The sequence below is a fragment of the Thermobia domestica genome, chromosome 7, assembly GCF_964235325.1.
Source record: "Thermobia domestica chromosome 7, izTheDome1.hap1.1, whole genome shotgun sequence".
NCBI lineage: Eukaryota > Metazoa > Arthropoda > Insecta > Zygentoma > Lepismatidae > Thermobia > Thermobia domestica.
Genome location: NC_137460.1, coordinates 104,647,478 through 104,667,876, shown reverse-complemented (window position 1 = coordinate 104,667,876; position 20,399 = coordinate 104,647,478). Strand labels below are relative to the sequence as shown.

General features: G+C 34.1%; 1 protein-coding gene and 1 long non-coding RNA gene across 3 annotated transcripts in view; one reads left to right on the top strand and one right to left on the bottom strand.

Annotated features, from left to right (window-relative positions):
* LOC145690297 (uncharacterized) overlaps positions 1-20,399 on the top strand; it is a 30,808-nt gene that overhangs the window by 6,813 nt on the left and 3,596 nt on the right. The window contains exon 2 of one of the 2 annotated variants that reach the window (XR_014132190.1): positions 19,782-20,057. This is a non-coding gene — a long non-coding RNA (uncharacterized LOC145690297). Of the gene's footprint in view, positions 1-19,781; positions 20,350-20,399 lie in introns of those variants that run through there. The other variant, XR_014132191.1, reaches the window with a different exon arrangement.
* Positions 3,524-20,399, bottom strand: part of LOC145690296 (uncharacterized) — a 972,285-nt gene continuing 955,409 nt past the window's right edge. The window contains exon 6 of the mRNA XM_081765071.1: positions 3,524-5,658. Within this exon, the coding sequence (XP_081621197.1) occupies positions 5,573-5,658 (86 nt within the window). The 3' untranslated portion in view covers positions 3,524-5,572. The remainder of the gene's footprint in view (positions 5,659-20,399) is intronic.

Below are 20,399 nucleotides of genomic sequence, written 5' to 3'. Positions count from 1 at the left end.
TTGTTTTTGTGCAGACTCAAAGATAGCTATCTTGATATAATTTTTTCTTTTCTCTCTTTCTTTCTGTCTTTTGCTTGGAGGGGATTGCAGCGTTGTGGTCTCATTATTCCATTTTATAAAAATGTACCTGTTTTTCTTATGAATAGGATAATTGATTTCATAGTATGTTTTGTTCTTAAGTTATCAGAATTTTGAGCATAATTTGAACCTAATATCACATAGTGTACTCTGTAGTGCAAAATCACCAAAGGAGAATCCAATTAACATAAACTTTACAAAATATTATTTTACAGTTTAACAGGGTGGATTTGTCTAAAAGTGAGACATATACAGATGGATAGACCAAATACAAATGAAGAAAATGGTATGGCTGAGTAATGCAGTTTTAGAGAAAAAAACGAACTTTTATTTTAAACCCAAAATTTGGTGCTGTATGGCAACCACATAGGGCTACAGTGGCTGAGAGGTAAAGCGATCACCTTTGACTGATGGAGGGCCCTGATTCGATCCCAGCTCCTATCATTATCATCCGTCTCATCATCATCATAATCTTTCTTAGCCTCAGTTCATAGTCAGAGGTCAGTGGTGTCAAATTGTAACGCTATAAAATCCCATCTCAGGAGGCGAAAAATCCTATTTTCCATCTGAATTTTCCATGTTGTACTATTATTGTTATATAATAATAATAATAATAATAATAATAATAATAATAATAATAATAATAATAATAATAATAATAATAATAATAATAATATATAGAAATAAAACTTAAGTATCTTTATTAAGTAATAAAAGTAAGTGTTACTTTTTCAATTGTAGGATGAATTATCAATACATTTCGATCTTTTATGTGAATAGTTCATGAATAGTCTAACTAACTTCCTTAAACTAGAACAAGTATATTATGTTATGTCATCATAAATGCAGTACTCCATGAAACCCTCGTATCATCACCTTATACTGAGCCAAATTATACTAGAAAAGCATGTCGTCCATATATTTCACGTGGAACGTTTGGAAATAATTGATTCTGGTTTGATATTTTTACATTCTTTCTTTTATTCGTTCATTGTTTTATTTTCTTCTTTCTTCCAATACCAGAGCAAGAAAATTTCGTTTCTTGGTACTTGATTTTTAAGAATCATATATCATTAAGTCACTCTTCACTAGCAAGATTTTTGTCGATAACAAAGAAAAAACTTCAGACTAAAGTTGACAACACCGACATGCTTATTGATGACTTATTATGTTTGCTTCTTTTTCGTAGGGATTCTTTTACGTTAATTATACATATAGTAAAAAATCTCACTTACGTAGTTAATCTCGACGAAAATTCCCATTCCGAACAATTAATAGGAACTATCAAAAAAAAAAATTCACGAAATAGGAAATTCCCCATAGGTTGGCATTACTGTTGCACGGACGTTAAACTTAAAAGAAACGAGAAGGATGCCATCTATTAAGGTGAAACTGATACCCAAGTACTGTATATCCGTATCAATTTTTTCACTATTAGACTAGTAAGACGAAGTTCTTCTAACGGTGACACAAATACTTTTAATAATAACAGATACTCCTAAAATATGCATATTCAACTTACAAATTTGGAATAAAATTTTCTTTAGTTGGCCGTAAGGTTTCTAAAATATTTGTTTTCAACATAATATAAAATTATAGTAGTGTATCTGAATTTCGTATAGTATAGTAAAATGAAAATCTAGAAAATGCAAACCATTAGCATTTGAAAGAATCATTTGAGTATAACGCTTCTTATATCTTCTTCTTCTTTCTCAGCTCAATCATAGATTGGTGGGCAACATGGAAATTTTAAAACTTTTCTCTCACTTGAGAGAGAGCTGTTTTATACTTTGGTAAGGTCTCTTCTTCGTAACTGCATCTAAATGTTCTGTTCTTGGTTTTCCTCTTCCTGGTTTTCCTTCTACCTTTCCCTCTATCAGCACGATGATCCAATCGGAGTGCCGAATAAAATGATCAAGCATCCTGTTTCTTCTCCTTTCGTATTATCTTCATGATCTTTCGTCCTTAATTAGCTTCCCTTAGTACGTCTTCATTCCTTTTCCTTTCGGTCCATGATATACGCAGTATTCTGCGCCATCACCACATTTTAAATGTTTTCAGCTTGGATATTTCAACTTTCCTCAATGTCCATGATTCTGACCCGTGAAGCGCCACGCTCCATACCAGGGTCTTAATAATTTTTTTTCGAACGTCCAACGACACGTTCCTTGCTGTTAGCAGTACTCTTTTCCTATTGAATGCTTGTTCAGCCTGCATTGTTCTTGAACTTACGTCTTTTTCACTTCTTCCGTCAGGGAATATTAAACTTCCTAAATAGGGGAGCATCTTAACATCTTCGGATTTCTCTCCATCTAACCACACGTTTGACCCTTTTTGTCCTGTTCTTGTGCAGTTTATCACTTAGATTTATTTCTTAATTCTCTTCAATTTGTATGATTTTTCCAGTTGATCGTTCAAGTTTGAAAGTGTTTCCTGCAAGTCCTTTGCATTCTCCGCTATCAGTGCTATGTCATCGGCAAATCTTATTATGCTGAAAACCCGGCCATTTACTTTTACTCCTTTCTCGTTTTTATCAAACAATTCTTTCACAGCTTCTTCCAAATAGACGTTGAACAGGAGAGGTGAAAGTCCACATCCTTCCCTTACTCTTTTACTTATTCTTGCTTCCTTCTGATCTCTTCCTATAACAGCTGTCTGGTTCATTTGTTCTTAAATTCCTTTGTTATTTTCAGATGAATATGACTTAAAAACCGATAACTTATAAAAGAAATGTATGCATATATGTGGAAGGATTAGTTATAGTGTTCTAAAAATGGCTTCCGTGCAACAGAGCGCGCTATACTTCAGGCTAAAATGCAGCCAAAGTTCTATATAATGGTATATTCTCCGGGACCTTCTTGAACCGGTATAGGGAATTAAAATGTTACTATGTGGCAAGGTCACAGATTAACTTGGAGCAATTAGTATTGCTCTACGAATCCATCAAACAGTAACATCGATTGTTACGCTAATAAACGTTGCTAGTTTCAACAGCTGTCGACTTCAACTGCCAACTGGAAAGAATAGAGGTAACTATCTGATGGATCGGTAGATATACTCTATGGTTCTACATCTGTGACATTACCACATAGTGCAATTTGCGTCTCCAGACGAGAGCTCGAAAGCTATATAATTATATATTTTTTCGCTTTATTTTGACTGGTAGAATAGTGTTCTGTGGTCCGTGGACAGCTATATACAGTATATAGACCTATATAATAGAATCGGTACGCGAAACAAACGAGTAACTTGAATTGGAAATATTTTTCTCGACACTTGATAAATGATTCTGTAAGGCAGAGAGAGAGAGAGAAAGAGAGAGAGAGAGAGAGAGAGAGAGAGATGGAGAGGAGAAACACAAGATAGTAAGGAAATACTTATAACTGTATATACGAGGATCCTTCAGTTTTCAACAACAACAACAAAAAACAAGGACACACTTGGGTAACACTTAATTCATTATTAATGTATTTATTTTTTTATGTAAAATTGCAGATCACTTTTTATTTTGCAATTAACATTACTTAATTACAATATTAACATAATCTTTTGCTTTGTCATTTTTTTTTACATATTAATGATAAGCTCTAGTATAATACATGAATAAGAAGAAAACGAAAAAATTAAAACTTTTATAAACGCACACACCCTCGTACTTTCTAGGAAATTAAATGATAATTAATTATGTCCCTTATTTATAATATATATATATATGCCATTCATGGTAAAACAATAGACGTAATTTATAAGAAATAGTGAACAATTTATTACATCCTTTTGTTTGTTTTCTTTTTTGAAACTTCTGCAGTATACTCAAGCGACGAATCATAAATCACACAATTGTTTCTCTCTATATTATTTTATTTACACACAGTTTTTCTTCTTCGGAACTTTTATTCACTCATAACAATGTATATATGTATTTAAATGTATATTTATATACTTTCACACAAACAAACATACTGAAAATGTGTGTATGTGTGTGTATGTGTAAATGTGGTTTGTATTTTTGTTGTGTGTGTATTTGTGACTTTTGCTTCATCAATATCATCATATATTTTCATTGACTTTTGTAATCAACATTGTAGCAAGTTTTATAAAGAATTGACATAGAGTGTATTCTTTTTAAAATATAACTGTTTGGATATCAACAAAATCCCAGATGAATTCTTTATTTTTGTTCTGTTAGATACATAGTGAGGCATTTATTCCTAAGTTGGTCGTTCGCTTGTTTTTAGACAAAATAAAAAACATAATAACAGCTACGAAAATTTGAAAAATATCAATTTTAGGACCGTTTTAAAAAGGTATAATAGAGTAGGGTATGATAGAGTGAAGCAAGGTAGGAATAAGCAGAGTAGGGTTGGACCGGGTTAGCTTAGGGTTACGGAAGTTCAGACCCATTTTGTTAAAATTAATAGAGTGTAATTTCTCGTTTGTGCGTAAGAATATTAACTGCCATGTGCGCGAAGTAGTTCTTTCCGCTTGCCAAATAGTTCCATGTTCATAACCGATTTTAATAATAAAAAATAAGAATAAACAACTTCCGCTCTCATAAACATATTATCAAGCACACAAACGAGCAAATTATCCATTTCTTACCGGTAAATTTTGAATATTTTACTTAAAAATAAAATAAACGAACAACCAACTTTGGAAGTTAACCCCATAGTGAGATAGGCAGAAGTCACTAACAAATGTACATAATATGTTAAATAATATAAAATTTTGAGTGTATATATATTCTTCTTATGGAAAACAGGGTTTAAAAAGATGTTGGGATCAACATACAAAACAAATCATACATAAATGTTTTCGTAACAGACAAAATTTAAAATTAAATTTATCTCATATCCCTAGTAGGTCTTTTATTTTTCTCAGTATAGATACAGAAATGTGAGACTCAAGAAGTTAAAAACTGTTTTTATATTATCTCATATCGTTTCTTCCTCTTCTTTCATTTATTATTCTGTGATTATAATCGATTATTTATTGTTTTATAACTGTCAGTGTACGTAGAGTCACTTTTTTGTTCTTTTTTTCTTCTTCAAAACTTTGCAAACACATTCTACATTAAACTTAACAGTACTTGAATGGGGGAATTAATTAGCGTGTGTGATTTTGTTTTCTTTTTTTTCACTCTCTTAATATGAATTTATTTATTTATTTATATTTATATATATATATATATTTATATTTGACAACTTGAAAACTTGTAGTATATTAGTTCAATTTACAGATGTAACAGGCACATAAAAAAAGAAATGTTTCTCCTTCAATCTCATTTATTTTTACTTCTTCACTAGATGGAGACACCACTAGTTTTTCTTAAATATATCTTCTTTCATTCTGGAAAAAAATGTGATTGTCCTTCTTAATCCGTTATTATTAGTAGTAGTTTGTTTCTTACTCTGTGTTTTTAATGCTTCGTGTGTAATTTCGGTTTTCTCATTTTTTATATCTTCCTTCTTCTTTATGGCTACAATGACTATCTTCAGGATATAGCCAAATAAAATCCGGTTGTTAGTAACCACCATGTTAAAGAGATGGCAGCACTCACTTTACCACAGGATCTTGTAACTGAAAAACAAAAAAGAAATTATTACAAATTACAAATTGGTAATAAAATGGCACTCATTTTAAATAGAACACTTTTTTTTATTGCACTAAAGCTCCAACTGTTCTGATTAATGGGTTTCGGACGCAATCAAATATTGGTTATGTTGCTAAATAATATATTTTCTAAAACCATTTAGTTTAATGCATCATAGCAGAAGTGCAAGGGAGAAACAACGGTTTATAGACTTAGTTTCAACTACACTACAACTTCACATTCATAATCTCCCTGGTCCTACTCGACCAGCCAGCCAAACAACCCCGGATGTAGTGATTACGTCTCTCGCACTTATAAATGACTGCGAGTTGAAGGTTCTTGATACGATTGGAAGCGATCACTGCCCAATCAAACTAACCATCAAGAAGACTCGGCCATCTTTACAAAAGCTAGAACCACAACTTATCCACCGTTATGATAAAGCTGATTGGCCTCTATTTTGACAGACCGTAAATAACCGTGTTTCCACTTTTCAACCACCAACTTCAGAAACTGAAATGTACAATGTTGTAAACCACATCACAGATGCTTTACATACTGGTGCTCAACAAGCTATTCCTGTGGAGAAAATTTATCCATCTAAGCCAAAATTGCCTCCACAATATCTTTCTCTAATACAAAAATCACGCCAAGAATTTCGAGAATATAAACGAACCGGCAACCAAGAATGTCTCCGTCAACACAGACAATGGCAAAGAACTGTTACAAATTATCTCATAGCATATAAACGTCGCAACTGGATCAGCGCATGTAATAAACTAACCGATGAAGCCTCACCTAACCGGTATTGGAAAACCTTTCATAGATTCACAGGAAAAAGCACTAAACTATCGTACCCGCTGTTGGACAATGATGTCCCTTTTTTTACCGACCAAAATAAGGCTAACGCATTCGCAACACAATTACAAACGGTCTTTACGCCTGCAATGTCATATATTTCTCATAACCGCACAGATTTGTGTACTATCCCAGCTCTCACGTCATAGACAACGACCATCCTCTTACAGCACCAATCAGTACTCAAGAACTTCAACGCGCACTTCGTAAGAAACGAAACACTGCACCAGGCATCGATCAAGTTTCCTATCGACTCCTAAAAGAAGCTCCACTACTTTACTTACACTACTTGTTGCTCTCTACAACTTCATTTTGCGCACCGGCTTTTACCCAATGGATTGGAAGGTATCCAAGATTTTCATGTTTCTTAAGCCTCATAAACCAGCGCACGCTGTGTCTTCTTATCGCCCTATACAACTGACAACAGTGTTCAGTAAACTGTTTGAGAAAATTCTTGTCCATCGGCTCCATTTACATATTCAAGAACATAACTTACTGCCCATACACCAAGCAGGTTTTCGACCAGGTTTTTCCATTAACGACCAGTTACTTCGGCTGTCTACACTAATAACAAACCAATATAACAAGGCCTTTCCATCTTGCCTTGTATTAATGGACCTTGAAAAGGCTTTTGATAAAGTGTGGCATTATGGGTTAATACAAAAATTACAGAAACTAAACCTCCCTATTTGCTACTTACGTTTCATATATTCATTTTTAACTAATCGAATAGGATATGTATACATAGGATCTGCCATCTCACATCCCATTTTTCCGTATTGTGGCGTTCCACAGGGCTCTGCCCTCAGTCCGCTCTTATATATACTGTATGCCTCTGATATACCTAAACCTATGCAAAACGTGTACTTATTTCAATATGCCGATGACACGGCCTTTCTGGCTCTTGGCAAAACTATGCATCAGATTAGCATGAGATTACAATCCACTCTCAGTGAATTTATGCAATGGTGTAAAACCTGGAAACTTACTATCAATAGCGATAAAACACAAGCGTTAGTCTTTTTACCTCCGAAACGCCGCTCCAAGGTTCATCGCAATCCGCGAAACCTCAAAGTCACGCTTAATGAACATTCTCTGCAAACAACATCTACGGCAACATATCTCGGGGTTGTGTTCGACACAAAACTCAGCTGGAAGGTTCATCTTGAAAAAATATCACAAAAGGCTAATATACGGCTCAATCTGCTACGTCGGCTAACTGGAACTACTTGGGGATTAAACGCCCCATTGCTACTAAATACATATAAAATGTTCCTTAGGCCTATCTTAACGTTTGGTCACATTGCTTGGTGCAATGCTCCAACAAAGTTCTACGACCGTTTATCGATATTGGAACGCCATGCCATCCGACTTGCATATCGTATAAAGTTACCATATCCGAACTTCCTGACATATGAACATATCAATTTCCCTCACCTTATTCAACATATTGCCGACCTCGTTTGAAATACATACTATCCCGCCTATCAGCCGCACATCCATTACTTCTCGATACTCTACAAGCTGATGCGGAAACTGACGCGCCGTATAAATATTTACATTCAGCGTTAAACATTCTTCTCACGTTATATCTAAAAACCACACATCCTACAGCCGAAGAACACGACATATTTCATATATATCATATACCCGATCATCTTCCTCATTTGTTTCCATTGTAGCACAATGTCTGACTTCAATATTAACCTTGGGCTGCCCCCTTGTTTCCATCAGTCTCGAGTCGCCCCGAGACAGAAGAACTAACCTGCATTCGTATATCTAACACTGTGTTTGTGACTGTGGCGTGTATGCACTGCATTTCATTTTACATCATCATCTTTATTTCATAAAAAGCACTACACAATGTTTCTATACCAAAGTTTTTTTTTTCTTGTTAATACCTGCACCATTTAGATGTTTGTTGCTTTTTTTGTATGCACATTTCTCTTTATTCAATTATCTAATATTTTGTTTATTGTAATTTTTCAGTACTGTTTGTTTATAAAACTACTCTTAGACCATCCTACATGATTTAATCCGTCAATGTCGTAAATACTGTGCCAAAGAGAGGGCGTAACCCTCTAATGGCTAGGGTTAGGAGACATACTGCAAAAACATTTATTCTTTTGGAATTACAAATTGATGAATAAAGTACCACCTACCAAATCCCTAACCCTATTACAGTAAAAAAAATAATAATAAAAAAAAGTTTAATGCAGGGGTAAAAGTGGAACTGAAAAGGTAATGACGTCACGCCGTTCCCGTGCTTATCCTTCCTCATTGTAATATTTACGAAGTGGACGGACGCTATATATATTCTTTGGAAGTGGAGGAACGACATCCTTCCGCGTTCCCCTTACCCTTACCCTTACCTCTAGTTTAATTAAAAATCAAAGAACGCACAATGTTTAGTATTTGTTGAAAATAAGATCTCTTTTACTACAAACAAATTTTAAAAAGCAGTATTAGAACAAAATAACTTGTGAAATTTTACTTGCACATACACCAATTTTAACTTGGTTTAAATGGGAATTTATAAAACTTATATTTTTCACAAACGAATACATACAATTACCATTTCAATAAGTTTTTTTTTTCAAAGAATTCATCGTGTCTTTCTGGATGTAAATATACGTGTGTGCTTGTGTAGAAACCAATTATTTACAGTTGGTCATTACAGACCAGAAATGGTAATAGATAGTGAACAAACAGCTTTTTGCAATCGATTAATGTTCCAAGAATAGATTTTGTCTCATGCCTGACTCTACTAAATGCAGGTGTAATATAAATTCACCACTACACCCGGTTTGAATATTGATCTACGTAGAGCAGAACTTATCTTTCTATGTCTATCAATGAATGAATTTATCAATCTATCTCTCCTGAAATGTTCATTAAGTAACTACCAATCGTCAAAGCTAAAATATGACGGTACTCTATCTTGCTGAACATGAAACCCATTGGAAATGTCTAACCTCTCAAGTTCTGGAACAATGAATGTCTGTAGCATAGTTACATAAGTGTTGCCATTTACGGTGCACCATGCGCCGTTGAAGGGTCCACTGAAACCGAGCATCCCACATTGACATTAGGATTACCTCATACCCTATATGCATCTCAAAGTTTTGGATGGATTTTAAAGCCCCCAAATTTGGCAGTTGTATTTGTTCACTTATCCCAAAACATAAATCTTGATCTCCCTCATTTGAGATGAGAATCCAAACAAAAAGTCAGCAACAACCTTTTAAACGGGTAAGCATTAATTAATAAAATTCCATTCTCACATCACAGTCCCTATCTGTCAGATCATGTATGAGTTTTAACTTGTAGGACCGCACCTTCACCTTCTTGCGTTCGATTTAATGTAAGGTTGTCCTTGGTATTTTCAGTTCCGAAGGTCTTCGTTTAAGCGATTGCATTGGACTGCCGTTCTTCCTCTCCTGCACCATATTGCGACCGCGGTGTGTCAGTGGTAAAGCGTTCACCTCTGTAGCATATTCAGATGCGTGCAGTCCCTGTTCCGATCCCAGCTCGCGCCAAGTGAACTTTGTGGTGGACAAACACCGTGTGTGTGTTGGTTTACTCGGGGTTTTCCAGTTTCCTCCCACTTCTTCATTCCACCATTTCATTCATTTTCCATCATCACCGTCTTCTTTAGCCTACACGGCATAATCGTGCGACGTAAAGCTCAAAGATTTCATTGACTTTTCTTCTGCATCGTATCAATCATATCGTCATTCGTTCCTTGCCTTCGTGTCAAATCTAACACACTTCCCATAACCTTGAAACTTTGGAATCGATTCAGCACTTCATGAAATGATAACATCTTCACGTAGATTCCGCTACAAAAACCGGAAGTAGTAGAAATGTGTAACTTCGTACCTCGTAAACCATGAGACCGATATAAAATAGTATAAAAATCATTTTCTGCTATCTCTTACCGTTTTCGCTCTATGAAAATTAACACTGGATATGGAAGTGGTAGTGGCAAACATAGTCACTTCCATTTATCTATATATATAAAAGAGAACGTACAAAATCCTTTGTCCGCTCATCACGCTAATACGGCTGAACCAATTTCTTTCATTTTTGGGGGGTTATTAGGATTTGGACCCTAGATGGTTTTTATCATATCACTTTAATTTTTAATTACCAGTGTCTTGAGATAATTGACCATTCAAGTGTCCATAACGTACAAATCCTTTGTTATTAGTTCATCATAGGTAAAAATAAACGTATTTATATGCAACCCGCATGACCGTGTCACTCGGCGGGTTAACATAAATGACAGGCGATATACAGCGGAAAATAGCTTGAATCTTCTGTTTAAAATTTTTTAATTGATTTGCTTATTTTTACAGACACTTTTACAATATGCCAGCACCGGGATGACCGCAGCGAAGCGGGGCGGGTTAACATAAATGACAGGCGATATAATGTTAAGATTTACTGCAATCTTCTATGGTTTTTATCATATCACTTGAAAGCGAAAAAGTAAAAATTATCTAAGTAACAAAGTTTATTGCGTTCCGGGGTGACCGCAGCGAAGCGGGGTGAACGCTGCTAGTATATATATAATTATCATTTCTCCAATTTCTACTCTTACTTTTGACTTCTGTGAAAATATTTGTCTTTCATTGTTGTATACATTTTCATTACACTAATTTCTTTGGGAAATGATTTCGTTTCCACTTCCCTTTTGAATATACTTTCTATTTACATTTCTTTACTAGTTAATATTACTAGTTAATATATAGTTGACCCTTAAAAACATTTGGTTATTTTCAAACTCCTTTGTCATTGCGCGGAATGACCTCCAGTTATTGGATACGTAGAACAGATGGGAGAATGAGATTTGTCAAAGTAGTCGTTTGCCTACGATAATAAGGAGAAAACAGATCAAGTATCATATTGATCGCCGAAGATTCTGAAATAGAAAGATTGATTTCCCTAATTTTGCTGAATCTATACGAAACGAAATTGTATACAGTTTTGTCACTTCTATGGTCATATAGTTTATATTTGCTAAATCATAAGTTAATTTGCTTGTGCTTTATCGGTTTCAAATTCCTTTTTGAATCTAATTTCAAAACTGTAATTGTTTTCGTACCATTTTTTCAGAACCAACTAGCAAAAACTGTTAGTATTATTCAAATATTGATGTTCAGGTACAGTTCGAAGCATAGAAAATGTTACAAAATATTTAAGTTAAACTTAAGAACAAACTCTTGCGCCGTGTGCTTATGCATTCCGAAATACACTTCTCATCGACTAGTTACTTTCGGTATTCACCCAACTCACCCCCTCCTCCACATCTCCTTGTCTAAAGCGGTGTGTGACGTAATATACTCTTTCCATTCAGACGAAAAAAAAAAAAAAAAACAGGAACCAGTTTACAAGGTTTATAGCTCTAAAACCGTCTGTTTCATTCGTTCGTTCTGAAATGCCTATGGAAATCAATAGATTATGCTGAATGACGAACTAAGTCTGTAAACAAAGAAGTTACCCTCTGGGTCCAAGGGGGAATTTTCATGTACGAAGTTAGATTACTCGTAGTGAATGATCTCAGTTGTAACTGTAAAGAGTGTGTTGGATAACACGAGCAGTAGGCGTTGTCTTGTTTAAAAGTGCATCTCTTTAGATGATGTAGCAGGAACAACTGAAAAAAACATCACGAGCAACTAAATGATGCTACTAGAAAATCCACGGTTAGTGTTCAATTTTCACAGTCAGTTTTCTACTGCATACATTAGGAAGCTGATCGTCGCACGTACAGCCCTCTATTAGTAACCCAAGCAAATACAGTGCTTCTTTTTTTAATATTCATTTTTTTTTTTTTTAGTTTTATAGGATCCTCTAAGTTGAGATCATCTATTTTGATTGAAGGCAGTATATGGTGGCTCTACTAGTGCAAGAGAAAATTGATGTTGTCCTGATCTTGGGGACCCGGATACTGCATGATGACTGTCAGTTTCAATATCAGACAATCCAACAGGTCTCAAATTTCCGCGGTACTGGTGCGTCTTTGACAGCCAAGTTTGATAAAACAGTTAAAATGTGGTAGACTAGCTCTATAGCGATCGCCCAAAATAACGTATGCTGATGTCCTGTTGCAATGTTGATGACTATAGAATAAAACTGATAACAGGTAGCATCAAACGGTCCTATAGAATGGATTCAGGATCTGAAGGAAAGATACGCGTACCATCTTCATCCACATCCGTTTACTAGAATTGAAAGCGGTAGAAATTACTACTTGCGGTTTCAATATTGACCTCACCGAGAAGCTATTTCTCGGGGGCTCCATCTCCTGTGTTAAACTATACTCAAACCGGAAATGGTAGAAATTAAACATTTACGTTTTCAATATTTATCGTCATGGAGAAAAAAAAAAACTAAAAGATAGCGAGAAGCGGGTTTTTAAATCTATTTCAATGTTTCATAAATACATTCCATTTTCCCCGTAATTTAAACTGGAAGTGTATTAACAACAATCATTGGATTTCAACGTTGATCGCTATAGAAGAAATATGGTAATAGATATTAACAAAGTAGTTTTCTGGAATGGATTAAACATCTGAAGGAAAGATCATCTCTCTACTGAAAAACGGATGTGGTATAATTTTACTATTAATTCTGGTTTTAATATTGATCTCTATAGAGCAAAACACTACGAGTAATGGCTATTTTTAAAATTGAACTCAGTTTCTGAGAAACAGGTCTTGTCTGATTTTATTATCGTCCTCTATTTGAATTCAGTTTCTGGGAAACAGGCCCTATCTCTGATCTTGTCATGCCTCTATTGCAGCTTATAGCTCTATTGTACTACTTTCAGTTTCAGTATTCAATTTTGCTTAGTTTGAAAGTCTGCTATAGTTTCACACTGTGAAACAAAACTGACTTGTTATTATGTGAAGAAAACTTAGTTCTGTTTTCACATAATAACAAATCAGTTCCGGCTCACAGTGTGAAATTAATTTTTTTTTTCACAAAATAACAAGTCAGTTTTGTTTCATAGTGTGAAACTATTATCATTTTAGATTTCCTAAAGTATGTTTTCAAATATATTGAAACAATTAAGTTTATTGAAGAATAAATATTTTTTCTCAATCAATAGTCTCAATTGGTAGCGTCATTATTTTACCTTACGCCAGTGTCATCTATGCTACAATTCCATAGTTTGGTATATCACTATTGAAACAGTCGTTGTTCACCTGGTTTTTCTTGTGACTTCGCTCATCAATTGAATATATTTTTTTACTTTCATCTGCTCTAGTTTCCTAAAGCACAGTTTTGGCTAGATATTAGAAAAAAGTTTGCTTTCGAACTCATGTCAATAAGAAATAAGATGATGAAGAAGTAGAAGTCAAAAATTTGCATTTTTGGTATCATTTTCTACAAAACGTTTGCTGGTACTTAAGAAGCTATTTGAAGTACCTACAACCTGTTATTTGCTCTTCGTCAGAGGTGGCTCTTGACGAAAGTCATATTGCTAAATAAAAAATATTGTTGCAAGGTGAAAGAAGAAAGCTTATTTATAGTACTACTCCCTTCCTATATACGACTTTCTGAAACTGTACGAAGCTTTTCCCCTTACCTTCTAGCGAAAAATTTATTATCTTACTTATGTAACTTCCACCACCACGGTGCCTCCTATATGTATTGCTCTAGAAATAACTATTAAAGACTATCTTTCGAGAAATCTCTCTTTATAAAAAATATAATTCAATAAATAATGAAACGAATGTTGTTATAACGTATGTACACAATACACCTATAACAGTAGTTAGAAATAGTGCTCAATGCTCGTCTTATGCAGTGTTACCAACTGATCATGAAGTTTTTCAACCAAATCAGAAGTCACAACACACCAACAAATAAAGATTAACACTTATCATGTTCCTCTCTAACAAGTAGTAATTCCTTTAATTTATTCTCTCACTAGGTTTTATTAGCCAACCCTAGTAGCAGAGACAATTTGCAAACCGCTTGCTTTGAGCTTGAATTGCAAGTCGGGTAAGCTTGCATCCAGCTTGAGTGGAAAACGCGCAAGCATGCCGCAAGCTGGATTCCAGTAACGAAGTTACATGGGGACAAATCTTGTATTCAGTGTTCCATTTAAGCTTGACACAAGCGTTTCACAAGTCAAGTCATGTCAATAGCAAGTGAACTGTCAGTGATGCTATGACGCTCTGCGAAGAGTCTAAATCATCGCTTGCAAATAGGTCTACAATAAAAGGCAGATTGTATTAAAGCATGCTTTTCAAGTGCAAGCATAGAAAGCCAAAAACCCAGTACACGCCAACTGGTCGAAAGCTATCTTGCTACTAGGGAAGCATAAGTTAGGTAATTGATTAGTATTTACATTCTTCGCAAGCGCCGAGATTATATAGAAAAAAAATATATAGTATAAAGCGAAATTTCGACTACCGTGGTGAATTTGTTTGTAACCGAGAATTGAACTCTGAAAATCGCACATCGAAACGAAGACGTGCTATCCAAAGCACAAGCGAGTAACACATAATTGTAATTGAATTTATAATTATTTTATTTTATGTAATTTTGCTTAATTATTCTAAAAATTATATTCAAATGATTTTACTAATTAAATAGAATTTTATCTACTTAAATGAAGACAACAACAACTCAGTGATAGATTATCAAAAATTCTTGTGTGAAAATTTCCTACTTAGGTTCTTGGTGATGTTAGTACCGGAATGTACACAGCGCCGGATTTACATGTAAGCTACCCAAGCTATAGTTTAAGGCTACTCTTTTGGGGATCCCAAAAATTTAAAGGAAAAACACTCTGTACATTCCCCCAAATCTAAGATATAATAATAATAATAATAATAATAATAATAATAATAATAATAATAATAATAATAATAATAATAATAATAATAATAATAATAATAATAATAATAATAATAAAGTTTCATACAACAACAATACTTTCTATTGTATGACTACTTCCGGTGAAAATAATAGTGCTTCTTCTGCTAGCCTACTCCGTAAAATATCACTAATTTACTTGTTTCTAAATATAGAGTGCTACGATCCAAGGGTTTCCACGGGAGGTTCACTGAATCCGGACTCCACGAAACTTTCTAACTCAACATACAATTGTACACTTTCTCAATAAAATTATACTTGTTTTAACAAGGAAACAATGAAAATTTTATCTTACATTTCATCTGTACTCTTTCTCATATAAAAAAATCTATTTCTATCATTTTTTTCTCAAAATATAAGTGGAAGTGTTTTACAATTAGTTATCGTCCTTTCGGGTGACGAATAATAGCCATTTAACACTACGTAAACGTAGTGGCTTGTAGTATTGGACCTTAACAAAGCGTGGACCCCTCTCAACAAATATTTCTGGATGTGCGCCTGCTTCATTCTGCATGCATCGGTTGCATGGAGTGATTTATCCAGAATTTTGAACTTAGGGGGGTGTCCAAACAATCTGGGGGGTGCAATCTTGCATTAAGGTCGTAAACAATTATCGTCTTTTCAATTAGCTTGCTTTCTTTTTCTTTTTTTCTTTTTCTTTCTTTCTTTCTTTCTTTTCTTTTGTTTTTATTTTACAAACTTTAAAATTCGTTGAAGCAACGAACGATTGTATTGGATTTCCTTCCCTAGGCACTGCCAATTAGCATCGACTTTCTCATGTGTGGTGCGACGTCGAGATGAAATCGTTGGCAGTCGATTAATCAAACGTTGTTCTGACGATCACAGTCGTGTGAAAGGTTGATTTCCATTCAATCTTGCATTGCGTGCTTTGCTTAAAAATTTATCTTGCCGAAAGTAAATTGTTTTATTCTAGTGGCACTTAAAAAACAAGAATTCAAAATCTTTTAAAAACCAAAATAGCAAGATTTCTAATGGTGTCTTACCGTTCTGCCTAAAGGCCCTCCAGCACTTTGTAGAAAATATTTTAAATTATCTTATGTTTAGGCGGAACGGGAATTCCGTTCTGCCTAATCTTTCGAGACGAAGAATTCTGTCTAGGGAGAAATTTCTTTAAGATAATTTTTCTTTAGTAATTGTATTTTCTTTAATAATGTATGTATTCTACTTGTTTTTCTCTGAAAAATGACTAGATACAGTTATGTTATTAACAGTGTTATTCACGTCTATTTCAGTAAAAATGAATGTGGTTAAAATATATATATATATATATATATATATATATATATATATATATATATATATATATATATATATATATATATATATAAGATACCTGCAGAGAAATAGAAAATTGATTGACTCAGTTACAAGATAGCCGTTTGACATTGTAGCTAAAACGAAGATGAAATAAACTTACTTCGGTCTAGTATTAAGTCATTTCACAACAAAATTTTATTCAGTTTTCCAGTAGTTCACCTCCAACGTGCTAAGGCTCGCATCAGAGGCGGCTTTAGGATTTTAATTTTGGGTAGGCCCACTCCCTCGCGTATGGATACATATGCACATTTGATTGATTAATGACAATAGAAAATTAGTGGCCAAACATGTCTTGAGGATATGAACTGTGGCACCTTTCACGTACTGCGACTCTTAATATGTTAGAGATGAACTACTGAAAAAGTGAATAAAATCTTGATGTGAAATAATGTGATATTATACCGAATTAAGTTTATTTTATGCTCATTTCAGTTACAAAGTCAAACGGCTTTCTTGCAACTAAGTCAATCAATTTTCCGCTGCCCGCAGTTATTTTTTTTTTTAAAATTACATTCATCTTTACCAAAGTAGATGTGAATAACACTGCTGATAAAGAACTGTATCGTCGTCATTATTCCGAGAAGAGCAAGAAGAATAACATCTAAAATTTATGATGAAACTTGAAGAAATATTCTTCTTACAGAATCTGTTAGAATTACCAAACAGGTTATTACGAATGCAGGACAAAATTCAAGAGGACAAACCCCAAGGAAAATTTAGACAAAACGAACTAAATTCAAGCGACAGAATCATAGGGGCAGATTAATAAAAGAATGATTATTTTTTTCTTCAGCTGTTATGTATCTAAAATATTATCTGAAATTCTTCACTGGAAACCGAATAAAAGACGAAACACTGTTATAGTAAGTACTTAGTTCCCATTTTGATCTTTGCTTTCAAAAATCTTGATCAGTATTTCAGAATTAAAATAAATATTTATACATTACTCAAAATAACTGACTGCTATATGCTACTACACAAGAATGACTTTTTTAAAATCAAATAGCATCACAGCTACTTTTCGTAATTAAAATGAATGGTCTTACTGTAATATGCTAATATTTCAAGTGTATTAAAGCAGAGATGCAAATAACCACTCGCCCGGGGCGAGTGGTTCATCGGTGTGGGCGAGTATTTAATATCATACCGAGAGTAAGTAAATAATTTCTATTGTGGGATGTGGGCTAGTAGTTTTTTTCTTGGCCTAGTAAAATTTTGTTGCTTATTTGCATCCCTGTATTAAAGGAAAAATAAATAGGAATACCCAGAACGTTTCATATGGGTATGTGTGAAAGCAATTAAAGCTGATCTGCCCTTTTATTATAAGATTTTTAGGTTTTATTGAGTTTTCAGCATTTTAAAAGAAAGGAAAAGCTATTTCAGTTGAAAAAATACAGATAACATTTTAGAATATATGACAATTGAAGGGAAAAAATAATCATACAGGGTGTGCACTGGTACATACAATATATACTCCTGTGATTTTGTCCTCGTCAGAATTTTTCTTGCATTCTGACCTCTTATATTTATTCCCTGCCCTCGATACTACTATCATTTTATACATGAGTTCCGATCTGCATACAAACACGCTAGGAGTCAAGCTTTTCGGTGCTGCATTTCCCTAAAAATTTCCTCCTCGCATAGAATTCCCTGTCTCCAAAGATTAGGCATAACGGGAATTCCCGTTTTGCCGAAAGATAAGATCATTTAAAATATATTCTACAAAGTTCTGGAGGGTCTTTAGGCTGAACGAGAATTTTTTTTTTTAATATTGCACACCCCTAGTTGGGTAAGTGTAAAGAATTTATTTCCGGGGTGTGTCCGAAAATTTTAGGGGTTCTGGGGGTGTTAGGGGGTGTAGATAAATCACTGGCTTCATAGCAACATATAGCACGCAACTGTACAATTAATTCGTCCTATTGTATTTCAGTTCAACAATTATGTTGATAAAATACCTATTTCGTCACGTGAAAATTGCTTTAGATACCCACTAGATCTACAAATTACCTAAAATCTTATATTGAACACAAAAAACAGAGGCAATGCGTCATTGACATAGGACAATTGATCATATAAAGAGCAATATTACCTCAAAATATCTTAGAGCCTCATCAACGCTAAATCCGAATCTGACTGTACATTGCCATATACTAACTATTTTATGGAAAACATTCTAGGTACTCACACAGCACAAAAAATAAAAAAATAAATAAATAAATAAAATAAAATAAAAGAATCATCAAAGAGCCAATCCTGTTTTCTACAAGAACCAGACTGTGTCACGTGATCAGATCAAAAGTTACGTTGCATGCTAAATCGAGTCGAAAAATTCCAAATCGAGATGTGAGATATTTCTAACATGTAACCTCCGCATGAGGTGACCTGAGTAATTCAAAAAAGATGCATATACTTTATCATGATTATTGATTTTACTCAAACAACTTGACTTTTGACAATATTCTATCCATATTTACTTTATATCGTTTTTAAGCTCTTCATTATGTCTTTCCAATAAGCTTTCAATTAGCCATCTCCTTATTATAGTTTTTGAGATATTTGGGCTTCATTGATTTTCGGTTATTATAGTTTTTGACTTATTATAGTTTTTGGACTCAACTTCATTCTTTCCATTGATTTTCCATTCACTTTAATGTTCACGTTTCGTGGTTAGTTTTTTTTACTGTGTTTCATCAATTTTAGGACAATTTGTTTTGAGAATATAAAATCTACATAGTCCTTTCTATATTTGAGTTGAATCTCAACCATCTGCCACAAAGTCTATTTCCATCATTACAAACGGATAGACCCTTTAGTGAGAAAATTACTGAATTGGCAACGCTGATCTTACGACAGTACAATTAGCTGCTGCAATAATTCATGATAATACAATCACCGTACAAACAAAAATGACGGAGAACCTGTGATAGCCTTTTCATATATATCTGCTGCCTTTTACAATGCATTATTAATATTATTGGAGTTCATTTCCGCTCAAGCTTTATTTGTTTTTCTTTTTCAGAAGGGAAGCAGCGGCAGTAGGAACGTTGCATGTCATTTCGTGCCTCTATCAACCAATTACAGTGGAGATCTGTATTTAACTTCAATAAGAAGGGAGAGCACCATTCCAAATAAATAATAAAAAAAAGTGTTCGCGCTTCTTTTCCTGATAAAAACAAATAGGGTGTAATTTTTGAAGGGTAGAAGCAAGCATTCCCCCTCATGATTATAAGACTTGGAGTCACACTACAGGGTGAGGGATGAAAAGAAAGAAAAGACAGACGTTCAATTGTTTATGGTGAGTAATATCCGGTTCGAAAAGAAACCGAAAATTTTAGTTATGATTCAGGCTCTTAAATATTACTATTATAATCCTCTATACTGGTCTAGCGTCTAGTGCGCAAATCTTTGGTGCACGAAATTCCAGGTTCAATTCCCAATGCGAGTACGGAGTAGGTTATTTTGGAGATATAATTGCATCCTAAAAGTGGGACAATTAATAAAAAAAAAGTTACAGCAAAAGCTCGTTTTGAAACCGATTGTAATAATTTCACAATAAAACAGTAGCGTACTTCAAAATGGAAATGAGAAACGAAACAATGTGTATTGAGTACAGCAGTGGTCGCCAAACTTCTGAAGC